General features: G+C 43.6%; 1 protein-coding gene across 3 annotated transcripts in view; it reads left to right on the forward strand.

The window, feature by feature from the left end:
* The window catches only part of Fggy (FGGY carbohydrate kinase domain containing), a 364222-nt gene that overhangs the window by 265643 nt on the left and 71363 nt on the right, over positions 1 to 27216 (forward strand). For 2 of the 3 annotated variants that reach the window (XM_075945971.1, XM_075945972.1), the window contains exons 12-14: positions 5843 to 5917; positions 11620 to 11740; positions 17507 to 17601. In XM_075945971.1, the coding sequence (XP_075802086.1) occupies positions 5843 to 5917; positions 11620 to 11740; positions 17507 to 17601 (291 nt within the window). The remainder of the gene's footprint in view (positions 1 to 5842; positions 5918 to 11619; positions 11741 to 17506; positions 17602 to 27216) is intronic. The other variant, XM_075945973.1, reaches the window with a different exon arrangement.

Raw genomic sequence — 27216 nt, forward strand, 5'->3', positions numbered from 1 at the left:
TACATGATGATTCGTAAACAGTAGCAAAATTACAGTTATGAAATAGCAACAAAAATGTTATGGTTGGGGGTCACCACCGCATGAGGATCTGTATTAAAGTGTTTCAGCATTAGGAAGGTTGAGAACCACTGCTCTAGATGCTTCCTTAGGCTCATTACCTTCTCCCTCTACCCTTAAACACAGCAAGACCAGGGCAGATCCATCTCATGTTTTGAGCTTTCCTGGCTTTCCTTTCTGCCTCCTGCCTGCTAACTGCCTTCCTCTTTTTTGTCTCATCACAGGCTAGTGCGTCTTCCTCTTTGCCATCACTTCCTGAGCTCTTCTGCCTTCCTCTTCTGCTTTTCGGTGCCCATGTGATAAATCAGGATAATCACTCCCCTTTAAGGTCAGCTAGCTAGTAACTGATTGTTTCTGTCAAGTCCCTTTATAGCCGAGTATAAATTAGTGTTTGCATAACCAGAGGACAGAAATCTTTCTGATTCTTCTTCCCACACCACGGTGGCCCATTCATCTTCATTTCCCAAGTCTGCATGGGTTTTAAGTTGTGTAAAGTGTCTGCCTGAACTCCCACAGTTACTGAGTCCTCCCTGGCTCCTCTAGACCGATAGAGAATGGTCCCCATTCTCTAGTCCCTCTCTTCCCCCACAAAATCCTCTCCGGAGCTTTCTTCCATCTCCTTCACCAACTCTGCCTTCCTCAGAAAACCTTGTTGTATTTTAGAATGCTTCCAGTTAATTTCCTTAAGTGTTGATACGCCTCGTCAAGCTCTAGGGACGTAGGATATCTGCCTTGTCTTTGACAATTATCAGGGACCCTTAGAGAAATGTTTCCTAAAACACCTTTATAGCTAACATATATAATTTTTATTCCTCTAACAACTTGGAAGGAAACAGTAACTAAGTTACTATTATTACTAAGCTACTAGTCCTTACCAGAAACAGATTTTGAATTTTAGAATATCCAAATGTGTCTAGTGGGATATTTTGAAGATAGTACCCAAGTTTAAACTTGAACTTCATTTAGGTTTTATGAATACTTTATATGCATAGCTCAAAGGTTAATTTATACAATGTGCATAATAATTTTTTCATCAAACAGGTTTGTTGTGTGGAAACATCTATTTGTGGTTAATAGGAGCTCAAGTTTCAGATTTTGATACAGTTCGGGCTCCAGAGTAAGGCTCTTTCTTGATATACTTATTTGAATTATTTGGGGAACCTATGAACTTACAACTAAGAATGCCAAGGTTTGGGGCCCCCATCCCTCCAATTTAGTGCATTGGGTTCTTGCTAAAGTATGGATTGTCAGCCCACATCAAAGGTTTAGTTAACCTGGAGTAGGATCCCCAGGAAACTGCACTCAATGTGGATGCCCGCATGGTGAAGAGATGTACCCACATGTGGTCCATGACCGAATAGTGCAATGTTGAAGCTCAAGTCCAAGATGAGGCTTTAGCTTCTGTCTCTCCAGTTTATAATACACAGGCATATGATAATTTGTAATGTCTAAGGTTTCTCAAAGTCCTTGCAAACGTATTCCTCACAAAGCTATGCCTGAGTACTTGTTAGGGACACATCGCTTCTCCATGTTCGTAGAAGGCTCTGTATCTTTAGCACTCTGATGCTGGGACTGATCACGGCCTGCCTTCTGCACTGGGTTCTCCATATCCAGCAACCACCAGCCTTCATCCACCCCTTTCTGGTTTTTTTTTTTTTTTTTGGTTTTTTCGAGACAGGGTTTCTCTGTGGCTTTGGAGCCTGTCCTGGAACTAGCTCTTGTAGACCAGGCTGGTCTCGAACTCCCAGAGATCCGCCTGCTTCTGCCTCCCGAGTGCTGGGATTAAAGGCGTGCGCCACCATCGCCCGGCCACCCCTTTCTATAGTACACTGGAGGAAATGCTTTATTTCTCTATCACAGGGGGAATAAAACTTTTATACAATTCCAAAGAAAGAAAATGAACATTTGTTAATAGTTGAAAGGAAAAGGCACCCTTAATAAGTTTTTCTCGTATGCATAGCTGGCACTGTAAGACCTGAAGGAGTATCTAGTTTTTATAGACCCAGTACATCTTACCAATAAATGAGGGAAATTTCAGATGCAATCTCCTGTATTCTTCAAGAATACTAAGTATTATTATAGCCCTGTCCTCCAGATGAAAAAATGAATTCCAGAAGGGCTACAATTCACACAAGGCTCTACACCCTGTTAGAAGGAATCTGTGATATAAACCCAGATGTCCTCCTGTAAGCCTTACCATCTTTCTTTTCATGTACACTTAATTTATAGGAAAAAACACACATTTAGTTAATACTTTGTATCTTTAAGTTAGGAGGTTCACTGATCCATTGTAGTTGTTAGCATGATTTTGGACATCAAATGCAACTTTAACACATTTCTATATACTAAGTAAGTTCTTTTCTCTCATAGTTCCCCCTTAACACAAGAGCCAAAAGAAATAAAATGTGCATGCCATCGCAAGTCTCCCGTGGGGCTTCCCCATACATTTGACTGTCTCGCCTCAACATTCAAAATAGGCACATACATATTTATAAACACGCTCCTTCCACTTATGCTTCCTTTCAACTTCCTCTTATCGAAAGGACCAGTCAGCCTTCAGCTGAGCCATCTAGCTCATTGGGCCTGTCCTGGTTTGGAAGCTGTTATAAATCCACACACACCTCCCGGGCATCTCTAGCATTCCTAGGAACTCAGATCTCACAATTCCCTCAAAGGTTTCTTCATTCTCCAGAGTTGTCCACCCGGCGCACATTCCGTAGAAAGCCCCATCATGAACTGATTTCGCCAGGGCAAAATCCCCAGTCTTTGACAGAATGAAATGGATTAACTGGTCAGCAGGCCCTCTGAGGTGCCTGTGTGCCTGTCAGGTGAGATGTCAAGGATATAAGACCCCAGATCACAGTGTCTCACTGGGTCTCCCTCCAGCACCACAGCCCTGGTGTTAGTGTGAAGCAGTGCTGAAGGCGACTCTGGGGCTGCGCTTGCTGCTTCTCCTTAGCTTACACCTCCTGTTTAATAGTCCTCTTTGATAACTCCTTCCCGAGAAGGATGCTGTCTCTTGGAATGATGGCTATGCTTTACATTGGAGAAGAGTCAAAGCTGCCTTTCATGTGGCCCTTTCTGCCGCAGCTACTGTCGAGCTCTAGAGTTAAAGTTTAGTGCCATTGATTTCTGGAAGAAAAATGTCCCTTTTCTCTGGAGGCACCAGAAATTTACAGAGAGGACTGTGAAATCAGTGTGCTCAAACATTAATGCTTTTCGGAAGCTCTTATGTATATTTACTAGATATTAAAAAATAAATATAACTATGTCATATTTTTTATGGCTTCGGGATGTTAGTAATTGAGAAAGATCAGAACCAGCAACATTATTCATATTATAACGTAAACACTAGATTGTCTAATGAATATAGATAAGGGAATACTTCTTATACACAAAATGGACCCCAAATGCCATACCCAATCACAAATGATCTGGATTTGGTCTTTTAAACCAGATGATCATGGCCTGATCCACTTCCGGTTGCTGTCCAGAAGAAGGAAACATACTGACCTGGATCCAGAAGGGAGCTCTAGGTGGTCCAGTCAGCTGCCCTACTAGATGAGGAGCCAGGGATGAGCAAGTGTGCACCCACCTATCACCAGTGACCATCACCCAGGCTTCTGTGTGCTGAGCTGTAGGCAGCTCACCCTGTGTGTTCGCTGGAAGGGGCTTGTAGCAAGGCTGGCATGTATATAATCCTGTCAGGCGGGACGGCTTATCTTTATTCACACAAGGTCTTTTGGGAGCTCCTGGAACCTGCTTTATTCCAGTCTCATAAGAAACACTCCTAGGATAAGGAAGGGCAAGAGTGGGGATCTAGAGAACATCGAGTAAGTTACTTAACATGGTTTTTGACTTCTTTTTTCTTTGAGACTATAGAACTAATTTCCTCTCATCCATACAAGTATTTAAGGAGCCAAGCAGTAAATGTCCAGATATTGTTCTCCAGTGATCAGATTTTAGAAGAAAGAATGGTATTTGGATGAAGAAAAGGACCTTTGAGTTGCCGTTAGCTCAAGAAGACAGTAGCATAGTGTCTACTCTTTCACATGATTGGTTTGGAAAGAGGGGTCCCAGAATTCCTTTCTGGTCTGTCCTGTAACCTTTCAATGCGCCTGTGTGTCAACATCAAAGACATAGTCATACCTGGTGACCCTGTTATCGGCCAAGAAAAAGCCAATAGTTTTTGTGGGTGCGATTCAGGCCAGCAGGAGCAAGTCATGTTTCATGAGGAAAGCAAGAGTAAATAGATACGAGAGGAATGAGCAGGGACCATGCCAGGAAGGTGTGCACAGAATGCATTCCTTCTTTAGTGACAAGGTAACAAGGAAAAGTTGGCCAGACTTTTTTTGGTTGGTTGCTTGGTTGGTGGTGTTCTGGGAGTGGAGGATGCTGTTACATTTGTTTGTTGTTTTGAGACAGCTTTGCTGTGTAGTCCCAGTTATACTGAATTCACTAGATAGTTTAAGCTAACCTTGAGTTCTTAAGTCCCATGCCTCAGTTTCCCTTACTGGTGCTAGGCTTTAACGTGATCAGGTTTGCACATAAGAATAATCATACTAGCTCCACTGTCGAGAAGAATTAGAAATGGCCTATAGCAACAAACAGGAAGATCAGGATCATGGCCTGAACTAAGGAACTGATTAGCAGAGAAGACAAAAGCAGGCAGACTTTAAAGGGCTTGGGAGATTAAATGAAGGAGAAAGAAAGGAAGAGAGCTCTGCAAATGGCGTCTGTGCCCTGCAATAGAATGCCCTGAGCAGAGGAGGAATCTGGAGAGATTCATCAAATAAGGGCGGAAAGAGGAGCAAAGAGTACTTGGCAGACTGCTCACCTCAGTGTTGTTTGGGCTATGTATTTATTTCTGCTGCAGCTCAAGATTCCTCACACCATATAGCTATATTACAGAAATTGATTCTATAACATGACGATCTAAGGTGAGGCTCAGAGAGGTGCTTCACTGGATAAAGATATTGGCTGCTCAGTCTGATGACCTGAACCCAACATGGCCAAAGAAGAAAACCGACTCACATAATACACAAACACACGTGCACACAGATAGATCAGTTTCTCTTTTATCTAAACTGAACAAAGGTATTGATGTCCACAAATTTGAAAAATATATCAGCCTCCCTTTCTAAAGATTCCAAAAGAACACTGACACAGAGAGATGAACAAGCTGATTGCATCCACAGCCAGCATCCATTCATCTCTGGAATCTCTGAGAAGCTGACCCGCTCATATGGTTCTGATTGATTTTAATGGGATTCCCTTGCAAACCATAGATTCTAAATTATCCCTCAGTAGGTATAACATCTGTAGGAGATGTATTATTTATCCTGAATAACCCTTGGGTACTATTACACTACGTTCTGACAGAAGCTGAGTACATGGTCTTTTTATAGTCAAATGCCAACTGTTCACATTTTTTATTTCTTATGAACCACAAACGATACTTATTTATAATATTTTAATCACATTTAATTTCATGTTAAAATATCAAATTTAATCATACAAGAGACTTTATTTATTTTTAAATTTTGGTTTGGTTTGGTTCACAAAGAATTTTTTTGGTGTAGGGGAGGAATATTTTTTCCCCAAGTTTGAAGTTTAAACAACTTAGTAAGCATTCATGTTCAGCTCACAAAGAAAGGAATTTACATATGAACTTGTTGCAGCCAGAAAAAAAAAAGGTATGAACATGCTCATAGTCTATGGGAGTTATTGCTATCCATGGAGACTTCTGTTGATCCCCATTCTTCTCTTTTCCTCCTTCCTGTAGGTCACTGGGTTGACACTGTCTCAGGACCTTGATGATCTCGCCATCCGCTACCTGGCCACTGTTCAAGCCATCGCTGTAAGATGCTTCAGTAATATTTCAAAAAACAAACAAACGATCAAAACCTTTGTGTTCTCAACATGTTCTGCCCCACAGATCTCTGAGATGCCCCATAATGCTTTTGGGGCCGTTTCTCAATTAGGAGAACCCTTGCCGCAGAGAGGTATTTTCCTGTCCAGACAGTGTTGATGACAAAGGTTCTCACCTGCCTTTATGACAAACTCCCTGAAATGGAATCCACAGAAACCCCTTGAGCATCGTGTTTGTCATTTGCCTGATGTCTTCTAAAGTCAGTATATGCAAGGAGGCAGATTCAAAGTACATGTGCAGCGGGAAACTGCTCTCAGCAGTGTTTGCTTTTGTACAACCCATAATACTGTTCGCTTTACCAAAGAGTTCTTTCCAAGGCTCCCCAGAAACTTTTGGTTTGGGGTAGTTACAGATGGTTAAAATGATTAAGGAAAGAAGGGAGAACTTATTCTGAAGTGTGAGAGGCTCTTAAAGTGAGGTCCAAAATGTAAGCCAAACCCTCGAAGCTCAGACATTGCTAAGGAGGCTTCTTGTGCAGCGGTGCTCCACTGGTGGGCTGCGAGCAGCTTCTAAGCCCTGACGTCATACAAAAGTTGGCACATACACCTCTATTAGAAAGTGCATTTGCGGAAGTAGGTCATGACTTTTAGCATCTTAGAGAAGGTGCTTTTGTTAATTTTAGGAAGAGAAAGGAAACCCTCAGAAAGGAAAACTCAGCTTACTAAGTTATGATCAGCATTAAACTCATGGTTCATTGTTATTATTTAGGTATACGTGTGTGGATATGTATATCTCTATGAATGGGGCTGTCAGGAGAAGGCATTGTACTTAGGAACTATAGTGAAAGGTGGTTGTGAGCTGCCAAATGTGGATGCTGAGAATTGAACTCACATCTTCTGGGAGACCAGCATATTTTTTATTTTTATTATTTGTTATTATCATGATTGCTAGTGGTGTTAGGGGTTGAATCCAGAGCCTTCCCATGTTAGCTGAGCACCCTACCCAGGCTCAGAAATCTGTCTCTATCCCTAAACAAAATTGCAATTTGCTTGTTACAGCTGTATAGACATAAACAATATTCACTAGTTGTTTTTTCTCCCAACAGCTGTTTTTATAGTCTTACTATTTTTAATATATGCACGCATATTTACCCATATCACCAGCAGAAGGACTATGTTAGTACTCATACTTACCCACAAGCCGTGTGTTAGGTCTAGAGAACAGAGCCCCCCAGTCACCTCGGTATGGCCCCTTCTGCAGAGCCATTGCAAAGGCGTATGGAGCCTGCCCGTTCAGTCACACAGCCCCTGTAGACTATAGACCAGACCGTTTCTCCCTTAAGCAGCTTCCCTCTTAACTTATACCTGGACCAGTTCAGTGAAACCAATCAAACTGCTTTCTACAGAGATGCTACAAGCAAACAAACAAAGAAGCAGGGGAAAACCCAGACAATTCTGACGTCTGTCAAAATGGAGAAAGTGAAGAGAAGATGAAAACGGAAACATGTCTATCTTTAGTAAAGACATGTAGTCATCATGTTTTGAACTAAGAAGATTTTCATGATACTACTAATCCAGAATAGAATTTGGAGATATTTGTGAGATATTCATACACACACATGCACACATACCTATATATACATATGTATATGCATATATATATGTTCTAAATATTTTATGCCATCACCTGATTTAACCACATATTGATATGATGTTCCTCAGTCCACTAGAATCCCAAGCCTTAGTGCAGCACGTTAACTTGTTCATTGCCATGTAGTTTATATATGCCAGAGCAGTGATGATCGGACACAGTTTATAAAATAAAACATTAAAGTATCGAGGCTGTTTTAATGTTTGACTTATGAATGTCCTTGTATGAAAGGCCCTGCAATTGGCCCAGTCACTTCCATTGAAAGGAACAGTTCTGGAAACAGAGGTTCATGATGCTCACACCTTGTGAGCAAATCTAAGAGGTGGACATGAAAGACAAAGCTAAACAGGAGAAAGGTCAAGGCCATTACGCCATAGTGGTAAGGACTGTGACCCTTCAGGGGACCTCCAACTCTGTGCCTGGCACCAGAGTGCCTTGCCTGTGCAGGCTTTAAGACTGCAGCCCTGTATACCACGGGGCTTGTCTTTTTATTTAAGGTGAGGGCAGGCTGTTTGCCAGGGTCTCAGGAGCTAGTGCACACGTTGTAATGGGAACCCGTGTCCACTGCAACCCCAGCTCCCACTCTCTCCGCTCTGTCACGGTGTGTTTTCCTTTGATCTTTTCATAAAAGCTACACGAGTGAAATAAGTTTTCAGACATTCCCAGAGCACCTTTTACTTAACACATCTTAGAAGCCATCATTCATTTTGGCCTGAATTTTCCACAGGCTACTTTTCCTGGCATTGCAGCAGGAAGCTCAGGAATGCAAAAGATTAAACTTAATAATGCATGCAGGAGAGGAGGGGGGAAGAGCCAGCTCTGTTTTCTCAAGTAACACGCATTTGGGAAATCAATCTTATATTTAATGGGCCATACATACATTTAAAGCGATCCTATTTTTTTTTGTCTATGGTCTTACTGACCTTTATAATTCCATGCAGTGAAGACATTTTAAGACAGATTTCCTGATAAAGCTTTACTGTAGAGTCAATTTAGTTTGGGAGGGGTTCCATCTGTTTGAAAAAGTGTCTGAGTGTACTGATTTTCGAGGCAAAAATGTGCATTTTAATGAAGCATTTTGATGACAGATATTTTCCCATAATGTTCAGCTTGGGAAACAAATTGTTTCCTTCTTCCTGAAGATCGCCGTAGTGCCTGTTTGTTATTGGTAAGTCAGACAGTTCCTCTGTATGAATATCCATGCTTGGCACTCTGTGGCAAGGGAATGGATTTAAAGGGAAGAAAGTTAGCGCCAGCCAATGGGAAACCCCTCCATGCAGTAAAACTCTCTCTTGCTCGGCTTCTTTGAAAGACCTGTCAGCCACTTGGGTTCCTCCGCAGATTCTCTGTCTGTCAGAATAGACCCTTAAAAAGTACTATTTTGCATTTGAAATCTCTCGATTTGCATTTGGTTCTGTGTCCACTTGCAATCGCCTAATTTTAATTTAAATTTCTCCATGCAACCATTTTTTCCAGAAAGGTGAGCACAGAAGCCTTTGCTCACAAAGCCCTTTGGTGGGCATTTCTAGAGAGTGGATCAACAGACAGGGAAGTCTGGAACACTGAAGGGAAGGCCGGGCAAAGGGCTGCCAGAGTGGGGAGTGGGAGACAGGCTGTCACAGTGCTGAAGGGAGTGCCTTGTGTTCAGGTCCTTGCTTTTCCTTCCCAGTTGTGTGCTTCTCAGTGACCCCAGTCACAGACTGCAGATCACGTGGTCCAAGTGGGGTGAACGATCTTCAGGTCGTTAGTTTGTCTTGACATGAGAGATGACGTTGAGGGGCGCAGCAGAGCGCCTGGCAAGCCTCACAGTTAGGGGAGCCCTTTTGTGAGAGCTTCAGCTGCCTGCAGCTGTGGGGCTGGGAGGGGCATGCTGCTGTGTCACGCGCCATGTCTCGGGCCATACCTTTTACGTCTTTTTATGTTACCATTTTTAACAAGCCCCATTCAACTGAATAAATATGATATTATTTGTCTTATTAGTGAATGGGAGTGGAGCCTTAGGTTGGGTAGGAGGAAGAAGTGAACTGCCTGTCAGAATGGGGCTTCTTCAGGGCAAAGCTCCTGCTTTCGGCCATGCAGATCCAAGTCTTTGCAACAAGTCACAGTTAGGGTTAGGGCCTAGCACCAGCAGTCCTCCCGTGATCCATGATGGGCTGACGAATGTCCATTGACCTCCTGATGGTACCCATTGCCCTGTTGTGTGTGACATTTTTTTCTGGGGTTCAAGTTCCCCCAAAACTAAAGAAAGAACATTTAGAGAGAATCACTAATACTTAGGCAAGGAATCAGCTTGTATGTTACAACATGTTTCATTTTTCAAACACAGCACGACCACAGATACTCTCTGAAGGCCAGAGTTTTATAAATCCATATTTTCACCAGATTCATGAGCAACTTCTACAAATATTTAAGATGTCTGTGCTGGAACTTCTGCAACTTTTGTTCCTGGCTGCCCCGGTGCTGCAATATTTATTATAAACCAATGGGGATGTCATATCCCGTGACCCCCAGATCACCCTCTGATCTTCCTTCTTTTTAGGGACTCGGAAAGATGTCCCTGTAGGGACCCTTATCAAGGGACTCTTCTCTTACCTAGACCTCACCCAGCAGGGCTCATTTACAGGCAGTGCATTCAAACAGCTGAGGAGAGTCAACTATGGCTCTGGCCCTCTGTGAGGTGCTACCAATAGGCTCATGCAATGTCTCTCTGAGGTCCTCAGTCAGTGACCCACGGGGCAGTATTCCTTCATTAAATTGGAGCTGAAGATACTTCCCTTAGAAAAGTCACACACACACACACACACACACACACACACACACACACCCCAAAAAACAACAAAAACAACGGAACAACAAAACCAATAAAACAACAACAAATTCTCAAGCAACAGCACTAGGGAAAAATGCAAAGCCTTTGGCTAGCGAATAGTAAAACTGCCTTTTTTAAATAGGCCCCATCTCCTAGGAATGTCAGAAGCTACACGGATAAAGTCTCATCAGCATGACTGGCTGCCCAAATGTTAGCTGAATAAGGACACCAATAGACAGCCAGAGTGGATCAGGAAAGCCCACAAGGCCTCAAACGTACACAAAGAACTACAAGCAGCTAAGGCATTGTGGGAGCAAGAGAAATAGTCTTCCCCAGGAAAGAGCACATCAACTGGTTATTCAATGGCAAATTGTCAGCCCTGAAAACAATATGCACTTATATATATATGTGTGTGTGTGTGTGTATGTATCACACACATGCATATATGTAACAACATTTAATGAGAAAAGAGACTATGAATTTGAAAGAGGACAGTAGGATATATCAGAAAGTTTGAAGGGTGAATGATGTAATTATACTGTAATCTCAAAAGAAAAGAATTAAAATTGCTAGGCCTCCTTAGCCTTATTCCCCAGGGAAAGGTGAGTGTGCTATCTGCCCGTTCAGCAGCCCAACCACTCAGGACAATCAGATCCGCAGTCCCACAACGCAGGACAATCAGATGCGATAGGGAGTCAGGTCAAAGCAGGAACTCAGTTTATTACTGTGAGCATTAGCTTATATAGGTTAAGTGACATCATGTGATGGGGGGGTACCTCCAGCCAATGAGAAACAGCCGAGTCCTCCCTCTAGCTAGAGGGGCCTCTACCTAGTTTTTGCCATCTCATCCTCACTCGGTTCCCTCAAACTCGAGCCAGGCTTTTCTCTGTCCTACAGGCCTCAAGGTACAGGCCCTGAGATAATTTTAGCCCAACAAAAATGAAATAAAGAGTAAAGAAATCAGCTGTGCTAACACCTAACTGTTTTTCTCATTGTTGTATTACTCCTGAGAGAAGCAAATGGTGAATGCAGGGGTTTGGAGTCAGTCAGACCCAGGGTAGAATTCCCTGTATGAACCAGCTGTGTGACCACAGGCGACATTATCTCCAACGCTCAGCTCTCTGGGCATACAGAGCTCTGAGTGCCAAGCCAAGGTCAAGCCAAACACGAGTGTCCCCGATCACTTGTTTCCACTGCCATCCTAATGTTTTTCTCTACTTTCTCCTTTCAGTTTGGGACTCGTTTCATCATTGAGGCCATGCAGGCAGCGGGACACTCTCTCAGTACCCTCTTCTTATGTGGAGGCCTAAGCAAGAATCCCCTTTTTGTGCAGATGCATGCTGACGTTACTGGTAAGCCTCGTGGGGTGGGAGGGGGGACGATACCCTCTTTGGGTTGGCAACAAATGGGTGTGGCAGCTTAAAGGCAGGCTGAGGACAGGAGGCCACTGGAGGTGACTTACGTTATTAAGATAGGTGTACAACCCGTGTCCTCATGATGGGGAAAATGACTCTCAGGTATATCCAGTTACTGAGCGGAACACCAAGGCTGGCAAGATCTTAATTTGAGCATATACCCATCTTTGTTGAGTGCTTCTGAACCGAGCCTTGTGAGGAATGTTGAAGATATAGAAATGAATAAAACATGACCTTGGCTCTGCAGAGCCCAAGGTCACCCCAGAAAGACAAACAGCTCGCAGACACAATAAACACAGTGTGACAAGAGCCCAGGGTGAGAAAAATATAGAGGGAACTTCACTTAGTTTTTGACTGTGCAGTGCAGAGCAAGTGAATGCAAAACTCAAATGCTGACAATAAGGTGTTTAACTGTAGACTGGGTGTGTAATCCCAAGGGCCCCAGATGCTGAGATTCCTTTTCTATGCCTAAGAATCAGGGTTCTCATCTTAAAGTCATACACTGTGTATCTTGTGATAGGCATGAAGCTTGGGGATAGTGGCAGAGTGGTCTGAGAAGAGCCCAGGGTTCCAGGAAAGGATCTCTGTGAGGACACCTTGAGAATGTCCGGCGGAAATGAGAAAAAGACATGAGATGCAAACGAACCCACTTAGAGTTTATTATAAGAGATTGTGCTCACAGGGCCCGAGGAAATGGTATGGAAAGAAAGAGAGAGAGTAAAGATGGCGCATCCGGCTTTTAAAGGCTTCCTAGCACATGTGCACAAGGGGAAAGATGTGCCTACGTCAGACGCTGATGACAGGCAACGCTATGCCTGCGTACAGGGGCTTTTGCTTGAGCACGTCAGACGCTGATGACACAGATGGCAGGTGACTTACGCATGCACACACAGGGGGTACATGCGCCTGCTTTAGGACCCAGAAGTGCAGCCTTACGGGTGGCTAAAAGAATTACACACCTGCCAGTGCACACAGGCTGATCTAGACTCCTGTCTATCTGAGCCAATACCCTCACCGTTCTCATCTTCTTCCCAAGTGTCTCCTGAGGACTAGCTCTTCTTCCAGTTCCTATTGCTGGGTACTTAGGTTCCAAGTACAAGCATAGGACAGGGCGGAAGGGAAAGGGGGAGCATGGCATTGTCTGGAGCTTCTACTCCTGCCTGAAATGAGCTCACCTTATCCTGGCCTCCATTCCTCATGACCCCAACCACCGTGTTTTTTACACAGCAAGCAAATTGGTGTCTGGGCTCAAACTATCTCATCAGATCTCCTTTTCTGCTCCAGGCCGTGCAGATTCCTACATACGTGATCTTTATCCAGGAGACAGGCTTATTTGATCCATGCACATCAGATAGATGAAATTGGATAGAGTACTGTGTCTACCTTAGGAATGAGTAGACTGAGGCGCCAGGCAGCATGTAGTATTAAAAGTAGAGCTAGGATGTCGGGAAGCATGGACTTTGCTCGCCTTAGCCAAGTGCCTAGCGTGTTGGTGGGAATCACACTTCAATCACTCCTCCTAACTGCTGAGTTAGAAAGTAGACTGCAATGCAGCCAAGCAAACAGAGGACAGGGGAGTAAGTTCAATTGACTTCCCTAAATCAGATGGTCAGGTAGAAACCGATTGTGATTCTCCTGTTGACCGGGGTTTCTGTACCTTCCTTCCCTTTGTTACTCTTCGATGATGCCTGCCCTCTTCCAGGGTTTGTAAAACCTGCCGAAGTGAACCGTGAAGAGTGATGTAGACAGAAGCACAAGCCGGATTGGCTGGGTGGTTCAGATAAGGCACAGATCTGCGGTGTGCTGTGATTTTCAACTGTTTAGCCTGCAGTTAGCCAAAGCCTCCATCCCGCCTGGATGGAGCAGCTTTAGTCCAGGGAATGGGCAAAAGGGTAGCTGAGCAGGGTAGCCAGATATGACCTGGGCACAGCCTGGGCACGAAAGCTCCATCCTTTGTGAAAATGTGTCTTCCTCTAGTTCTGTGTCCCTAAGTCAAAGCCAGGGAGAGCCACTTTGCCACAGCTCTGCCTTGGGAACTCTGTCCTCTGGGCTGGTGAATGGGAGGCTGTTAATGGTTGTTTGGGTTCAGATTGCAATTGGACCCTTTGTCTCTAACTACTGGCGGTTCCAGTTGTAGACAAAGAGACCTTTTCTTTGCCGAAAATTCCTCTCCTCATGAGTGACAAAGGATGGCAAAGTGCATCTGCCTCCAAATGCTTCGGCTTCTGTTAAACTCATTAATGCATCAGATAAAATAGCTCGCATTCCAGGCAAAGCCTCCCTCTTCCTGCCTTCACCCAGGGCTCAGAGAAAGGAGAGCATTGGAATCTGTCCTGTAAAGAGAGGCTGACAGAAAGGTGAGGAGGTCCTTGGTATCCTTAAGCCCTGGAATGTCTCCACTTTCCCTGTGCAGAACAGTTTAGAACAAGGCACAAGTCTGGTATGAAATTTTCAGAAACACGGGTGGGAAAATGCAGAGCGGAGGAGTGGAAAGAGCTGCAGGCCCGCTGTCTGACCCGGGAGAAGGCACTCTACTTGTGGGAGCCTGGAGTCCCTCTTCCAAAAAAAAACAGCAATGTTGTTATCTCCCTCATGGAGATCATTCTGAAAATTGGATGCTCAGGAGTTGGAGTTCCAGGCTCTTGCCTAGTTCCCAGTGAGTGATCCCAGCCTGCTGCTTTAAGTCTTTCCTGCGGGTAGCCCCAGGCCCAAAAGGAGAGGACATGTGGAGAAAAAGACAGCTTAAAACTTTATAATCAGTTTTGTCCAGGTTAGAAAAAGCAGCCCTCATACCTAATCAAGGAATATGGACTGCACCAGCTAGGGATATGACATGGGCATGCAAGCACTTCTTATACCCTGGCCATTGGCTTAACTGTGATTTCAAAAAGAAAGAAAAAATGTTTGTATGTACTAAGTAACTGTAGGTCTTCCTGCAGACTTGTGACTAAATGTTCTGTCTTCTAAATTGTGCCTCTTCAGTGCTGGCAGTTTCTCTAGCATCTCCTTCTTCCTGTCTCACCATTAGTTCATTCATTTTTTCATTTTTTTTTCACTCATAAGCACTCCCTGGGTACCCAGGCTGTCAAGTGCTAAACGTGGCGTCAGAATGCAAAGAACAGGATGGCATCATGAGGTCCATTGCCAACCAGAAAAGCCGCTGTAGTCTTCTGACCATTGTGTAGGGGAGGAGAGTACAGACCAGAGGTGACAGGGCCTGGCAGGGAAGGAAAGCCCTGCCAACTTGAATGAAGGGTTTGTTTACAGAGGTATAGGAAACCTAGGCAACCAGAGAGACTCCTACAGCTGCTAACCTATTTTCTTTCTCTAGGCTTAAGCGTGAGGATCTGGAGCCACCAGCCTGAGATAGGAACTTAGTCCAGACTTAGCCAGAGGGCAGTTTGCAAATGAGAAAAGGGAGGCGTGGAGAGGTTAAATGACCTGTCTAATATTGCACAGCTGTGTCAGCATGGAAGCCAGAAGTCACACTCTGGCAGTCCAGATCCAAAGTATGTATGCTGAACTATAACCTGAGAGCTAATGAGGGGTCCCCGTGTGTGTGTGTGTGTGTGTGTGTGTGTGTGTGTGTGTGTGTGCGCGCGCATATCCCCCTGCCTCTACTGTCCAAGGAAGCAGCCTGGGAGTCCTTCGTTTCCACGCAAAAATAGAGAAGTCATGTGTCTATTGCAGATGAGCTGAAGATAAAGGTTGCTTGGAAGGCTATATTCTAAAAAAGTTTTAGGTCGGTAGGCCTGGGTGACATCAGAGTCACACAGACATGAAGTATGGTTTCCGGCTGAGCCGCCAGTACTATTTTGTCCCCTCAGGACTGCAGATGAGACCTGTTCTTGTCTTCCACTACAGTTCTACACCCCAGCTCCCACGAAATTCAGACAGAACCTCTACTTGCCATCAATGCTGTCTCTAACAATTGCAGCCACCATGTCTGCAGGGCTGCACACAGACCAGGAAATAAGTGTGTGCCATCTGAGGGTCTGTCACTAACCCACACAGTACACCTGTGCAGTAGATTCTTTCCCTGTTTGGAACCTGAGAGAACCGGAGCTGAAAGAGTTACAGCGATTGTGAGGGACTCCTGAGGAAAGGAAGCAGGGAAGAAGCCAGGCCTGAGCTTCTCCCAGAGCAGTCACACCACCTGAGGGCTTAGTGGCACAGCCAGAGGCTGCCAGCCTGCTGTTCTAATTCTTCAAGTCCTCTGAGCTGTCTGCGGGATTCTGCCTCCAGACTGTAGGAGGGGGCGATGGGGGAAGCTGACCTGCCCTGGGGAGGTAGGTATGCTAACAAGTTTGCCTCCCTGGGAGAGGCAGGAAAAGAGCTGCAGCCTTTGTCTACCAGAAACTTTCTGCCTTAGAACTTTCTTCTGTGGCATTTACTGTCATCTCTTGGCTAGAAAATCAAGAGAAAATCCTGTGAAAGTAGAGGGAATTTTAACCAAATCTTTCAGATAAGGAAACCGAAGAGCAGAGAGGTGGGGACACTAGCTTAGGATCCCACCATGAAGTCATTGAAGACGCTGATGTGTAAATCATCTTAAGATCCAGAACACTGGGTCCAAATGGACCTTCAACCTTGGGGACTTGTCCTGTACCTGGTTTCTTTTTGCTCTGCTTACCTTCAAATGCCTGTTTCAGTCTCATGTCCACTGTGTCAGCCATTAGCCCAGAGACTCATCTGTCCACCCTTTAGTTACCGTGATCTGGGTCCTGCTCTAAATGTCAGAGAAATGGTAGTAGACGGAATGTCCAGAGGTTCTCAACCTGTGGTCATGACCCCTTTGATAACCCTCTATCTCCAAAAAATGTTTACATTATGATTCATAACAGTAGCAGAATTATAGTTATGAAGCCGCAATGACTGGAGGTCACTATAGCACGAGAAACTGTATTAAAGGGTCGCAGCATTAGGAAGGTTGAGAACTACTGGCCTAGGCTTGTGTAGTGTCTGTTTTACCGGACAAAGGATAAGACAGCCTAAGAAGAGAAATCCATGGTAGAAAAGTGAAGGGGGAAATCCAGGGGCCAGTGAGCACTGTTGAAGATGCCTCGCTGTTTTAAATGCAATGACCAAGAAAGACTCAGTTTGTGTTTGCACCATGGAGAAAGGCAGTTAAACGGGTATCCAGAAGGGCCCTCAAACCTACCCAAGAAGATGCAAGAGAAATAGGTCCATGGGATGTGAGGAAAAGAGAAGCTAGAAGCTAGTAGAGGGTCGTGTCAGACTGTCCAAGGACTATGACTTCTTGGGGAGGTGAGAAGTCCTGGCAATGTGCACATGTGAGATAGAGAACCAGCCTTCCCATGCCCGTACCTGTCATTGCATCGGAGACTTGAATAACAGGGCACAGCCTGATCCATTTCGGCCTCTCCTGGGCCCAACAAAGTATGTGATAGAGTAGAGGGATGAACCTAAATAATACCAAATAGAACTGCCAGAAGCCAGAGATCTGGGTGCAAAGGTCTCACAAGTTGATAGATGTGATTGGCTACCTTGTAGCTCTTGGCCAGTGCACCAGTAGGCACAGGCAGAGAAATCCCCTGAACCTAATATCCAAAACCACTGAGGGCTTGAGGGAGATAAAAGTATTGCTGCTTTGACATCAGGTGTTTTGCTTCTGGAGGTGCTTGCTGGCTCCCGCAACCCTGGTCCTGCTCACTAACCAGGGTGTGACTTTGTCCTGTGCAGGCATGCCTGTGGTCCTGTCACAAGAGGTGGAGTCTGTCCTCGTGGGTGCTGCTATTCTGGGTGCCTGTGCCTCTGGGGACTTCACATCTGTGCAGGTATGTTCGGATGCATGGGCAGCTGTGGTCCCTCCCCTGTCTGAGGCTGTCTGTCCTCTTGACAGAAGCGTACAACTTGCAAAACACACACAGGATATAATTAAGAAATGATAGGTTGCAGCCAGAGAATGGCAGGCACTGGCAGCCTTTGACGTAGTTACTGCTGCCTCCCTTTTGCTTCACCTCTGTCCATATGAGTTGTCCTGCTTTGCTCTGCTCTGCTAAAAGAGCTCCTAAATTATTGAGCCTCAGTTTTTCTTTGGCCATTTTTCTTTGACCAAGTAAAACAGGTAATGCTCAAAATATTGATCTTTCATGTGTACTTTAGAGTTTAATTTGCTTATTTGAACTGCATCGCTTTCCAAATATTGTCAATGCCTCTATCAACAGGAAACACAGAAGAAAGTGTTTGTTTAAAAAAAATAAAAGAATTAAAAGTAAAAATAAGGAACAAAGTATAGGAACCCAGAAACAATTTGCTGGTGATGATTGAGTACACAATTTTGCTCTGAGCTTCCTGGCAGCCAAGACAAAAAAAGAATGCATGATAAATTGCATAATTCTCATTTTCAAAAAGAGGAAGCATACTAGTTTCTGGGAAGAGACAGGCTCTTCCTGCTGTGAAATCACAAAAGACATTGTACATGCTGAAAGCTGTGTAAGGCTCTGAGTGAGCAGTAAAATGATACAAAATCTTAAACAATGAGTATGAGGGAGAGGCCATGATGACAGGCTCTGTAGTAAGGGCTGGAAGCAAGTCAGACCCCCAGGTACCAGCTGTAAGTCAGAGAACTTAATGCCTTGCTCACGTGTCCCAGAGTTAAGAACCGGATATTCTACCAGTACCCCAACAATTAAAGTTCAATTTGCTGTGACTGTCTAGAGTGGTAGGTACTGAACTAGGTTCTTTAGGATCGCTTTCTTAATACTTATAATAGCCTTCCATGGCCCATAGGAGAGACCCAGAAACTTGCAAGAGTAGATAAACTAGAAACTTGCAGAGATAGAATCCCATTTCCCGGTCAACATTCTCCGTTCTGGGGCAGGTGGTACATGCCCCCTTTCGTGACAGTGACTGTGAAACATCTCCACTAAAGACCTACATCTGCTCATGGACCTGCGCGTGTTTTAATAGAAGCCTTTAAACAGGGGTGGTATCATTGAATTGTCATTATCTTTTGGGTTTCTTAATCCTCTCAAAAACAGGCTGAAAATAAAGAGACACTGTCATTAGAAAGGGAACCTCTGGCTGAGAAAGGCCTAGGCTCTTTACCTGCCGTCATTTTCTAACCAAATCCACGTAGTCTTGAGCTCTGTGCTTGCTTGGACACACTCAGGGTCACCTGTCATCTTCAGTGCTTACTTAAAAAAATGCTCAAGAATGGAGCTGGATATGTAGCTCGGTGGTTCAAAGCACTCTGCTGCCCTTTCAGAGAACCTGAGTTCAGTTTCTAGCACACTAGATGGCTTATGAGCATCTGTGACTCCAATACTAGGGAGCCCACTGCTCCCTTGGCTTCTGAGATCACCTGCACACATACAGGTGGTGCATATGCATTCACCTAGGCACCCACACATACACATAAAACAAAAGTAATTAATTAATCAATAAAAAGTAGTGTGCAAGACTAATTGCCTTTGTTACGATTGACTGTAGAGATAAAAAGCCTCAAAGCCTTTAAAGTCTTTATAAGAAGAAGCCCTGGGGTGATATATCTGGAGCTGCTTTGGAAATATAAATACTTGGCATTGTTCTTTTCTTCAAAGACAAAGCAAATGGCCTGGGGACCAGCTTAGACTGCAAGGTGTGAACTAAAACAGACCTCCTTTCTGTCTGTGGTTCATACTTTTCAGCCTAAGCTTCAACACAATCTTATCATAGAACTTCCAAGATCCTAGCTTCGTCCTCACAAGAAAGCTCAGTGCTTCCTGCCAGCTACTCAGTTCCTGCAGCCATCATGGTGGGTCTTGTCTAGATAGTCTGAGTCTGGTAGACACGGCAGAGTCATCTCCTTCAGGTAAAGGAACGGCTAGAAAAAATGGGTTGCAGGAAACATGGATTGGCAAGTTAGAAAAGGGCTGATATGTGCCTTGAGAGAAGGGGTCCCAGTTTGCTAAGCCCATGAATGGCATCGTCAGTGGGTAGAGTTTGCACCTTCCTTTTCCAGTAGCGGTGGATGAAAGTGGAGCCGTAGCAGTGGTTTTACTCAAAGCTATTGCAAGCGCCTACGTGCCATAAGCCTGAGAGGATTTTGTCAGGAGGAAGAAAGGGACAATGGTGGGCTTTCCTGGAAAGGTGTTAGAGAGGGGCTGTGTCCCTGTTCCATGGCTGCTGCAAATCGTGACACACGCTGATGGTTCTTCTTCACACCCCTGCTCTTTTTCCCACTCTAGACTCAGCTGCCTTCTCTGATCCTTCCCTACCCTTCTCCAAGTCTTCTCGCTATTCCCTTTTTAAAAGAGGAACCCCAAATAGAGGATGAACAGTGCCCTGATGAGCTGCCCTTCAAGAAGCCTTCTAGACCAACTCCACTAAAGCGTGTATCTTCCCTCATTGCAGAAATGCTATCTGTGGGTCTGCAGTTTAATCCTGTGCAGTTAGGACACCGGTATGCTGCTCTTGGTGTCAAAGTCCAGATGCTGAGCTGTGTCGGGACGAGTAGAAGGGAGGCATCATCCATCCTCTTATTTCTATGTGTGAAATCCACACAGTCTTGACCTATGACATTGCCAGCTAATCCACTGCACTACAAACTAATCCCCTCTATTTCCAAGAAACACAGAACACATCATTTGGCGTTGAGAGCAAAGTATAATACTATGAAAATTAAAAAAAAAATGAGTCCACGAAATTGCCAATCTGATTATATTTTTCTTAGTATAAGATGGAGATAAAGTATGAGACTAGTTTCAGGAAGTTGTGAGAGAAAAAAAAATCAACTAAATGGTAGAAACAGACCTAAAACGCCTTGCCATTGACTGCTTCCTCCAGGCCTCCTGCAGAGGTCATTAACCTTCTATAATTTGTTTTATCTTAAGAAGGAAGTTTTGTTCCACAGTGCTTGTTCCAGCCGTGCTATTTATCTCAAACTCTCCTCCCCTTCCCCCGCTTAGCTCCCTAAAGCCGTGGATTGAAGATCCCTAGGCAAACAAGTACAAGGGGCAGTCACCAGTGCCCAACAAGCACCCACAGCCATTGTAAAGGGAGTGCTGGTGTAAGGAAAATGGCCAAGTCCATGGGAAGCTGCTCCTCAGCCCACCACCCTGTCAGTCACCGCCTGTGCACTGGACCACTAGCTTCCGCCAGACCCCTGCTTTGCCCAGACAAACACCTGGTAGTTACTCACCCCTTCTATAGCGTGCCTACAGGGTAGACGCCCTCCATGAGGACAGCAGTGCCCTGCTAGGTCAGTCTGCACACAGACTGGTGGAATATGCTTTGCATAAAATTTGCCTCGTTTAGAGCCACATGGTTTATGAACTCTTTGTGATGCACTTTGAAGCCTTTGGTTGTGTATACAACACATTTCTTGTTTTGGTTTTGTGTGCGTGCGTGTGGGGTCAACTTGCTGTGATTTGAGTCCTGTTTACCTTTCTATTACCGTATATACCAGTTTTCAGCTCATAATGTAAAGCTATATCTCAGCTTCTGGAGGTTGGGAAAGGCTGAGGACAAAGATGTTTAAAAGTTTGGAACCAACTGTTTCTTGGTGCATTCAGTCTTAGTTTGCTTGCCTTGGCCCCCACTCTGCCAAACTTTTTCTGAAATAAAACTGATAATGCAAGCTTCTTGATGAAAAACTAGAAAATCCAATAGAGAAAGAAGAGAGATGTAAAAACACTGGTTGTATTAATCTAAAACTACTTTAGCGATTCTAATTAATATCCTAGCCTCTATTCTTTTTTTTGTTTGTAATTGAAATCATTGTAACTGTAAAGTATGTTCATACAATAAACATTGTTTTATAATCTTTTTCCCCACTCAAGAACATGTAATAAACCTTTTAATTCAGTAAACCATTTCTTCTGGTTGTATAACCAGAAGCCCCTGTAGTATAGGCCTTATTTATTCCATTGGACCTCGGCTGTTTTGGCTGTTTTAGAGAATGTTGCAATTAACATCTCTATAGCTAAGTTGTTGCTCATAGTCTAAGTTATTTCCATAAAAGAGATTGTGGAGGTATGTAGAAGTTCACTCAAAATCTCTGCTGAATTTTTAGGCTCTTGTTATACACAGTAACAATTTATACACTCACCAATAGCATCTGAAAATTCAAGGTTCATGTTTCTTGTGAATTAAGCTCCGTTTATCTTTCGTGCTCAGGCGTCTCCTAATCCGATTCATTTCGCATCTGGTTCTGATAACAGCATGTTTAGTAGACGTTTGCCCTTTACTGCATACGTATGTGTTTCTGGAGATAGGAGATGTTGGGTTATAATTACATAGATTCAGATTTCAGATTAAATTTTCTTAGTATGGATTCTGCCCAGGAAGCCAGTAAGACTTTGGAATGATAGTTAACAGCTTCAAAAGGAATTAAATTGAGAATGTGATGTTGGCTCTAACACATGTTAAATTTATTGCCACAGGTAATTAACAGTGCTTTCTTGACTTTATGCAAGCATTTCTTGCTTCTAAAACACAAAAACAAATTTGGGTTCTGATTAATTATCAGTCTCTTGGTTCCAATCCAGTTTGTAGAATAGCACCCTGGGTGTAAAAGTCAAAATATTTATCTCAAAATTAGAAATCTATTTTTAAGAATGAAAGACATGTAGCATCTGATTCTCCTGCCCCTCACAGGCCTGTCACTTTCCATCTGTCGCTGTCCGTAGTATCATAGGGACAACCTAGTGGGTGTTAACAGGGCCCACTCTGCCGACGAATACTCTGATGAACGGGAAAGACACCGTGTAACCTTGATGGTTACATAGGGACCCCAACCCATCTCCTGGAAAGGACATAGATTCCAAGATGGTAGGCAGCTTAGCTGCCTTTCACAGGCCGTACAGTGCCTAGGAAATCACTGCTTGACCGGATGTCAGACAGAAATTAAAACAGAAGTGTGCCTGCTCTGTTTGATCACCTTATCATGCTAAGGAATGTTGTCATACTTTATTACTTGCTGTTTACCTTTTATGGAAATGGATATAAAACACACCAAGGCCTTTACCTAAAAAGTAGATTTAGAACAGTGACAGAATTAGACAGAATATCTGGTCTAATGAGGGCTGGAGAGATGACTCAAGTGGTTAACAATACTAGCTACTCTTGCAGAGGAAGCAAGTTTGATTCCCAGCATCCACTTGAAGGCTGATAGACATCTGTACCTTGGGTTTCAGGGGATCTAATGTCCTCTTCTAGGCTTCATAGGAACCAGGCAGGCACATAGTGCACAGACATACATGCAGACAAAATACCCATACACATAAAATAAAAATAAAATTTAAAAAATTCATCTAATGAATATATTCTTCCATGGCATTGCTCTTTCTCTTCAGTTTTCATTAAGAAATTTTAAGAATCAGGTTTCTTATAAAATTAACCATGGTCAAGTATCTACTAGGTCATAAAAAACATAGGAGGATTACAGAGGTATATCACTAAAATAAAGTTTACCTCATTCTTTAACTTGATTTTGTTTGAGGCAATATTTGATTCTGGTGCAACCTTTGCTCTCTATATTATACATACACATGCTTATATATTTATATTATATCATATATGATTTAAGATAAAATATATAATTTTGTAAAACAAATGCTTATGAATATGATCTCTCAAACTATCATTAATAACAGACTTCCATAATGTCCTTGTTTGAATAAACCAAAATGAAGTGAATAAGTAGCATGTTTTTTTCTTTTCTTTCTTTGCTTTTTTAGCTTTTTTGGGGGGGGGGATTTTTGTTTTTTGGAATTTTTTTGTTTTTTTATATTTTGACAGAGTTTCCCTGTAGCTTTGGAGCCTGTCCTAGAGCTAGCTCTTGTAGACCAGGCTGGCTTCATGCTTTCTATACATATACATACAGTCACCACAGTAACTTAGGTTGTGTAATCTGAGATCAGGAAAGATAAAGCCTTTAGTAAAATCAATAATAAATGGAGAAGATCCCTTATTGCACATTTGAACACACAGCATGAACATACAGGCACCCATAGTGCACACAGGCACACACACACAGCATATATATATATATCTCCCTACTGGAAAAAGGCTTGATTCAAACTCTTGTAACATGAAGTCTCACTAAAGTTTATGAGACAGTTCTGATTGCAGTCTTAAGAACTGTACAAAAGAAAACCCATCTTTACAGTTGCTTGCTGGGGTCTTTGATATTCTACAGTGAACCACTGAGAAAGAATCATTGGCTTAGAAACGTGAATGATGCACCTTTTTTCAATTGTATTTTAAAGAATCTTTAGCACTTAAAATTTTATACTGTCCTAGAAGATATATCAAGGAAATTTTCTACACTGTCATCATAAGAATCTTATAGATGGGGAAAGAGTGCCAGAGATGCTAAGGGACAAGTCAATTGCTAAAAAGTAATGGTGTGAGAAGCTAAGTCTTAGCATACGTCAATCATTGTGACTATTCTAGAGCTGAGTAGCATTACTATTATTTAAAACCTGATTATCAAATTAAGTGGCCAGAAATTAGAATTTGCGTGTATGGAAATGTCACTATCTTAATCAAGATCTGCATAGATAGAACAGAGTGCGCTTTCATGTTAGGATAATTTGAGAGAGTTGGGAAGAGGGACTATTTATTCCACGTATGGTGGTAAGGTCTGTTGTGAGAAGCCAGAATCAAGGATGGCATAGCAGCTGCCTGATTACAGTGACCCTAGAAGGAAAGAGCTGTGCTGTTCACCTTTCTTCTCTTGGCTGGACTGAGTCAGAAGGCAAGAGAGGACCTTGATGTGCTCTGTGCCTGTCACCCTGTATAGGAGCAGAGCGGGTGCTGAGAGCCTTCAGGAATATATGATGTCCAACATGTCTTGTAGAATTGGATATTCAGCTCACTGTATGTAACTGAATCCTGATTCGTTTTTTTAGATTTGTGATAAGGACGTTGCCTCTGATGTGAATCAATATGTCACCAACTGTCCTCCTTGGTTTGGCCTACATTTTATTCGTAGCAAGATGTTCTTAATGAAGGAATCGGTGTGTTGGCTTATCCTATGGAGTGAGTTATGTACGCTGCAAACATGGGCCGTTTCAAGAGTCTCCTAGCTCTGCAGATAATGAGAACCCTTCTGGTAAAGGAATTGAAGCCTCCCATGTTCCTCCTTTTGTTTTCCTGCTGTAGTAGCATCTGCTACAAATATTCAACCTAATGTTTTTACTTGTGTGCTTTGAATTAGGCACAGAGCTAGGGCGCGTTAGATGAGTTTTAGTTCAGTTATTCACCTCCTCTCGCAGGTGCAACTCAAGTTAGAAACATTGGTCATGTGCCCTTGCTCCTCCCTCACAGGTAGCCAGAGGCAGAGCTAGCAGTTGAGCCTAGATCTGGCATGGAAGCCGGCACTCTTCACTGTGCTTAGGCTGCCCAAGAACCATAGTTCAGATTTTCCAATATCAACACCCAGGAAACAAAGTGGAGTTGAAGAGGAATTTTCTAGAGTGACAGTCATGACTGTGTTCCTTGCTGCAGGGAACAACTGAGGAACGGTTCCTCAAACAGTGACACCCCAACTTGTAAGAGACCGGGACCATTTATAAGTCTTGCTCAGTCCTGTCAGCCAGGTGGGAAACAAATTTAATTCGTTTCAAAGCAGCTGCTATCTGTTTCTATGGTTAACCAAGGATGTTGCAAAGGAGCTAGGGAGAAAGAATTCATGCGGGGGATATACATCCTTGGAAATGTTATTAATTGGTTGAGTAAGTCCAAACAGGGAAATAAAATATCTGCTCTTTACTAAGTAAAGGCATCTTCCTCCCCTAGCTCATTAAAAATTAAAAGCACTCTTGGCTTAAGTAGGGCAAATTAGTAACTAAGTGCTACATAATCAACCTGGATAAACATAATGTTGAAGGCGAAGCCAAATTAATCACTCCACTGGTTTGTTTTTGGCCCATTAATGCACCTTTTCCCCGTGTGTCCTTCCTGTGGTGTCAGGATGCGTGTTCTGCTCCTCCGTGGCTGGAGGAAGAGTGGGCTGTGACAGCTGGGCTGACAGATGACAGCAGAGCCGCCCTGGAGAAGGTGTGTGTTTACGTGGGCCAAAACTCAAAGGATGCATCTAGGACCTGGGTTTCAGCCTTTAAAGGGCCATCCTCTGGAGAGCTGGCACGGGACAGTAACAGCCTAGATGGTGGAGGATGGGTGAGGTGAAGCTTTTTCATACACAACACTTCCCAGGCTAGGGAGGGAAGGCAGTGGATGTGTGCCGGCCCAGTGTGGAAAAGACGTAATTGAGGTAACAGTAAAGACCATTTGCTTAGCCGGGCGGTGGTGGCGCATGCCTTTAATCCCAGCACTCAGGCGGATCTCTGTGAGTTCGAGGCCAGCCTGGTCTACAAGAGCTAGTTCCAGGACAGGGACCAAAAGCTATGGAGAAACCCTGTCTCGAAAAATAAAAAAAAAAAAGAAAGAAAGACCATTTGCTTGCCTCAAACCTTGGCTCTGCCATTTACTAGGGGTGAGTTTCTTAATTCCTCATGCTTTACAGTTCTTCTCCGATATATATATCATATATATACATATATATACATGATATATATATATATAGCCTCATAACTCATAAGCCTCATAACTCATAAGGAATAGACATAGTCATACATACAAAGCAAAACAACTAGGGCTGGAGAGATGGCTCAGTGGTTAAGAGCTTTGCCGGCTCTTCCAAAGGTCCTGAGTTCAATTCCCAGCAACCACATGTGCTCACAACCATCTGTAATGAGATTTGGTGCCCTCTTCTGGCCTGCAGGGATACGTGCAGGCAGAACACTGAATACATAATAAATTAATAAATCTTTAAAAAAAATTTAAAAAAAAAGATAAAGCAAAACAACTTTGTTATTCGTTCTGTGTTTAAATTATAATAATTATACAGTGGGATAGCGGATCATCAGAGGAGTGTCCTTACTGTCTTAAAGGCAAGAAAGCTCTCCCAACATGGTGACATTTGAACACTACCTTTAGGAAACTGTGACCTGAGCCTCTGGCTCTCTTCTTTGAGTAGGATGCCAACTCTCTAGGCAGAGAGAGAAGGAGAGGTGTAACCCTGGACAAATCACTCTCTGCTTTGCTCAGTGTAATAATATTAGTAACAGCTGCTAGAAATGCGGCCCTGTAGCATTATGGCAACTGTCTGCCAGGTGCGGGGGAGGGGAGACAACTGAATACAGCCTGAGCAGGGACAGAGGAAATTAAGGGATGTGGAGAGAGAAAGTGGCCCTTGGAGCCACCTCGCTCCATCCCAGGTGATAGCCTGTCTGTGACTTGCTAACCACGTGAGCAAACTTGGTAAGACACAGTATTTAATGCCATTGAGAATTGCAAACTTTATTGAGTTGTTACAAATCTCAGAATGAAAAGCCATTCAGCACACTGCCCTTTACTCAGAGAAGCACTAATATTATTATCCTCTGGGTTAATTCAAACCT

This window comes from Microtus pennsylvanicus, chromosome 13, assembly GCF_037038515.1.
Source record: "Microtus pennsylvanicus isolate mMicPen1 chromosome 13, mMicPen1.hap1, whole genome shotgun sequence".
NCBI lineage: Eukaryota > Metazoa > Chordata > Mammalia > Rodentia > Cricetidae > Microtus > Microtus pennsylvanicus.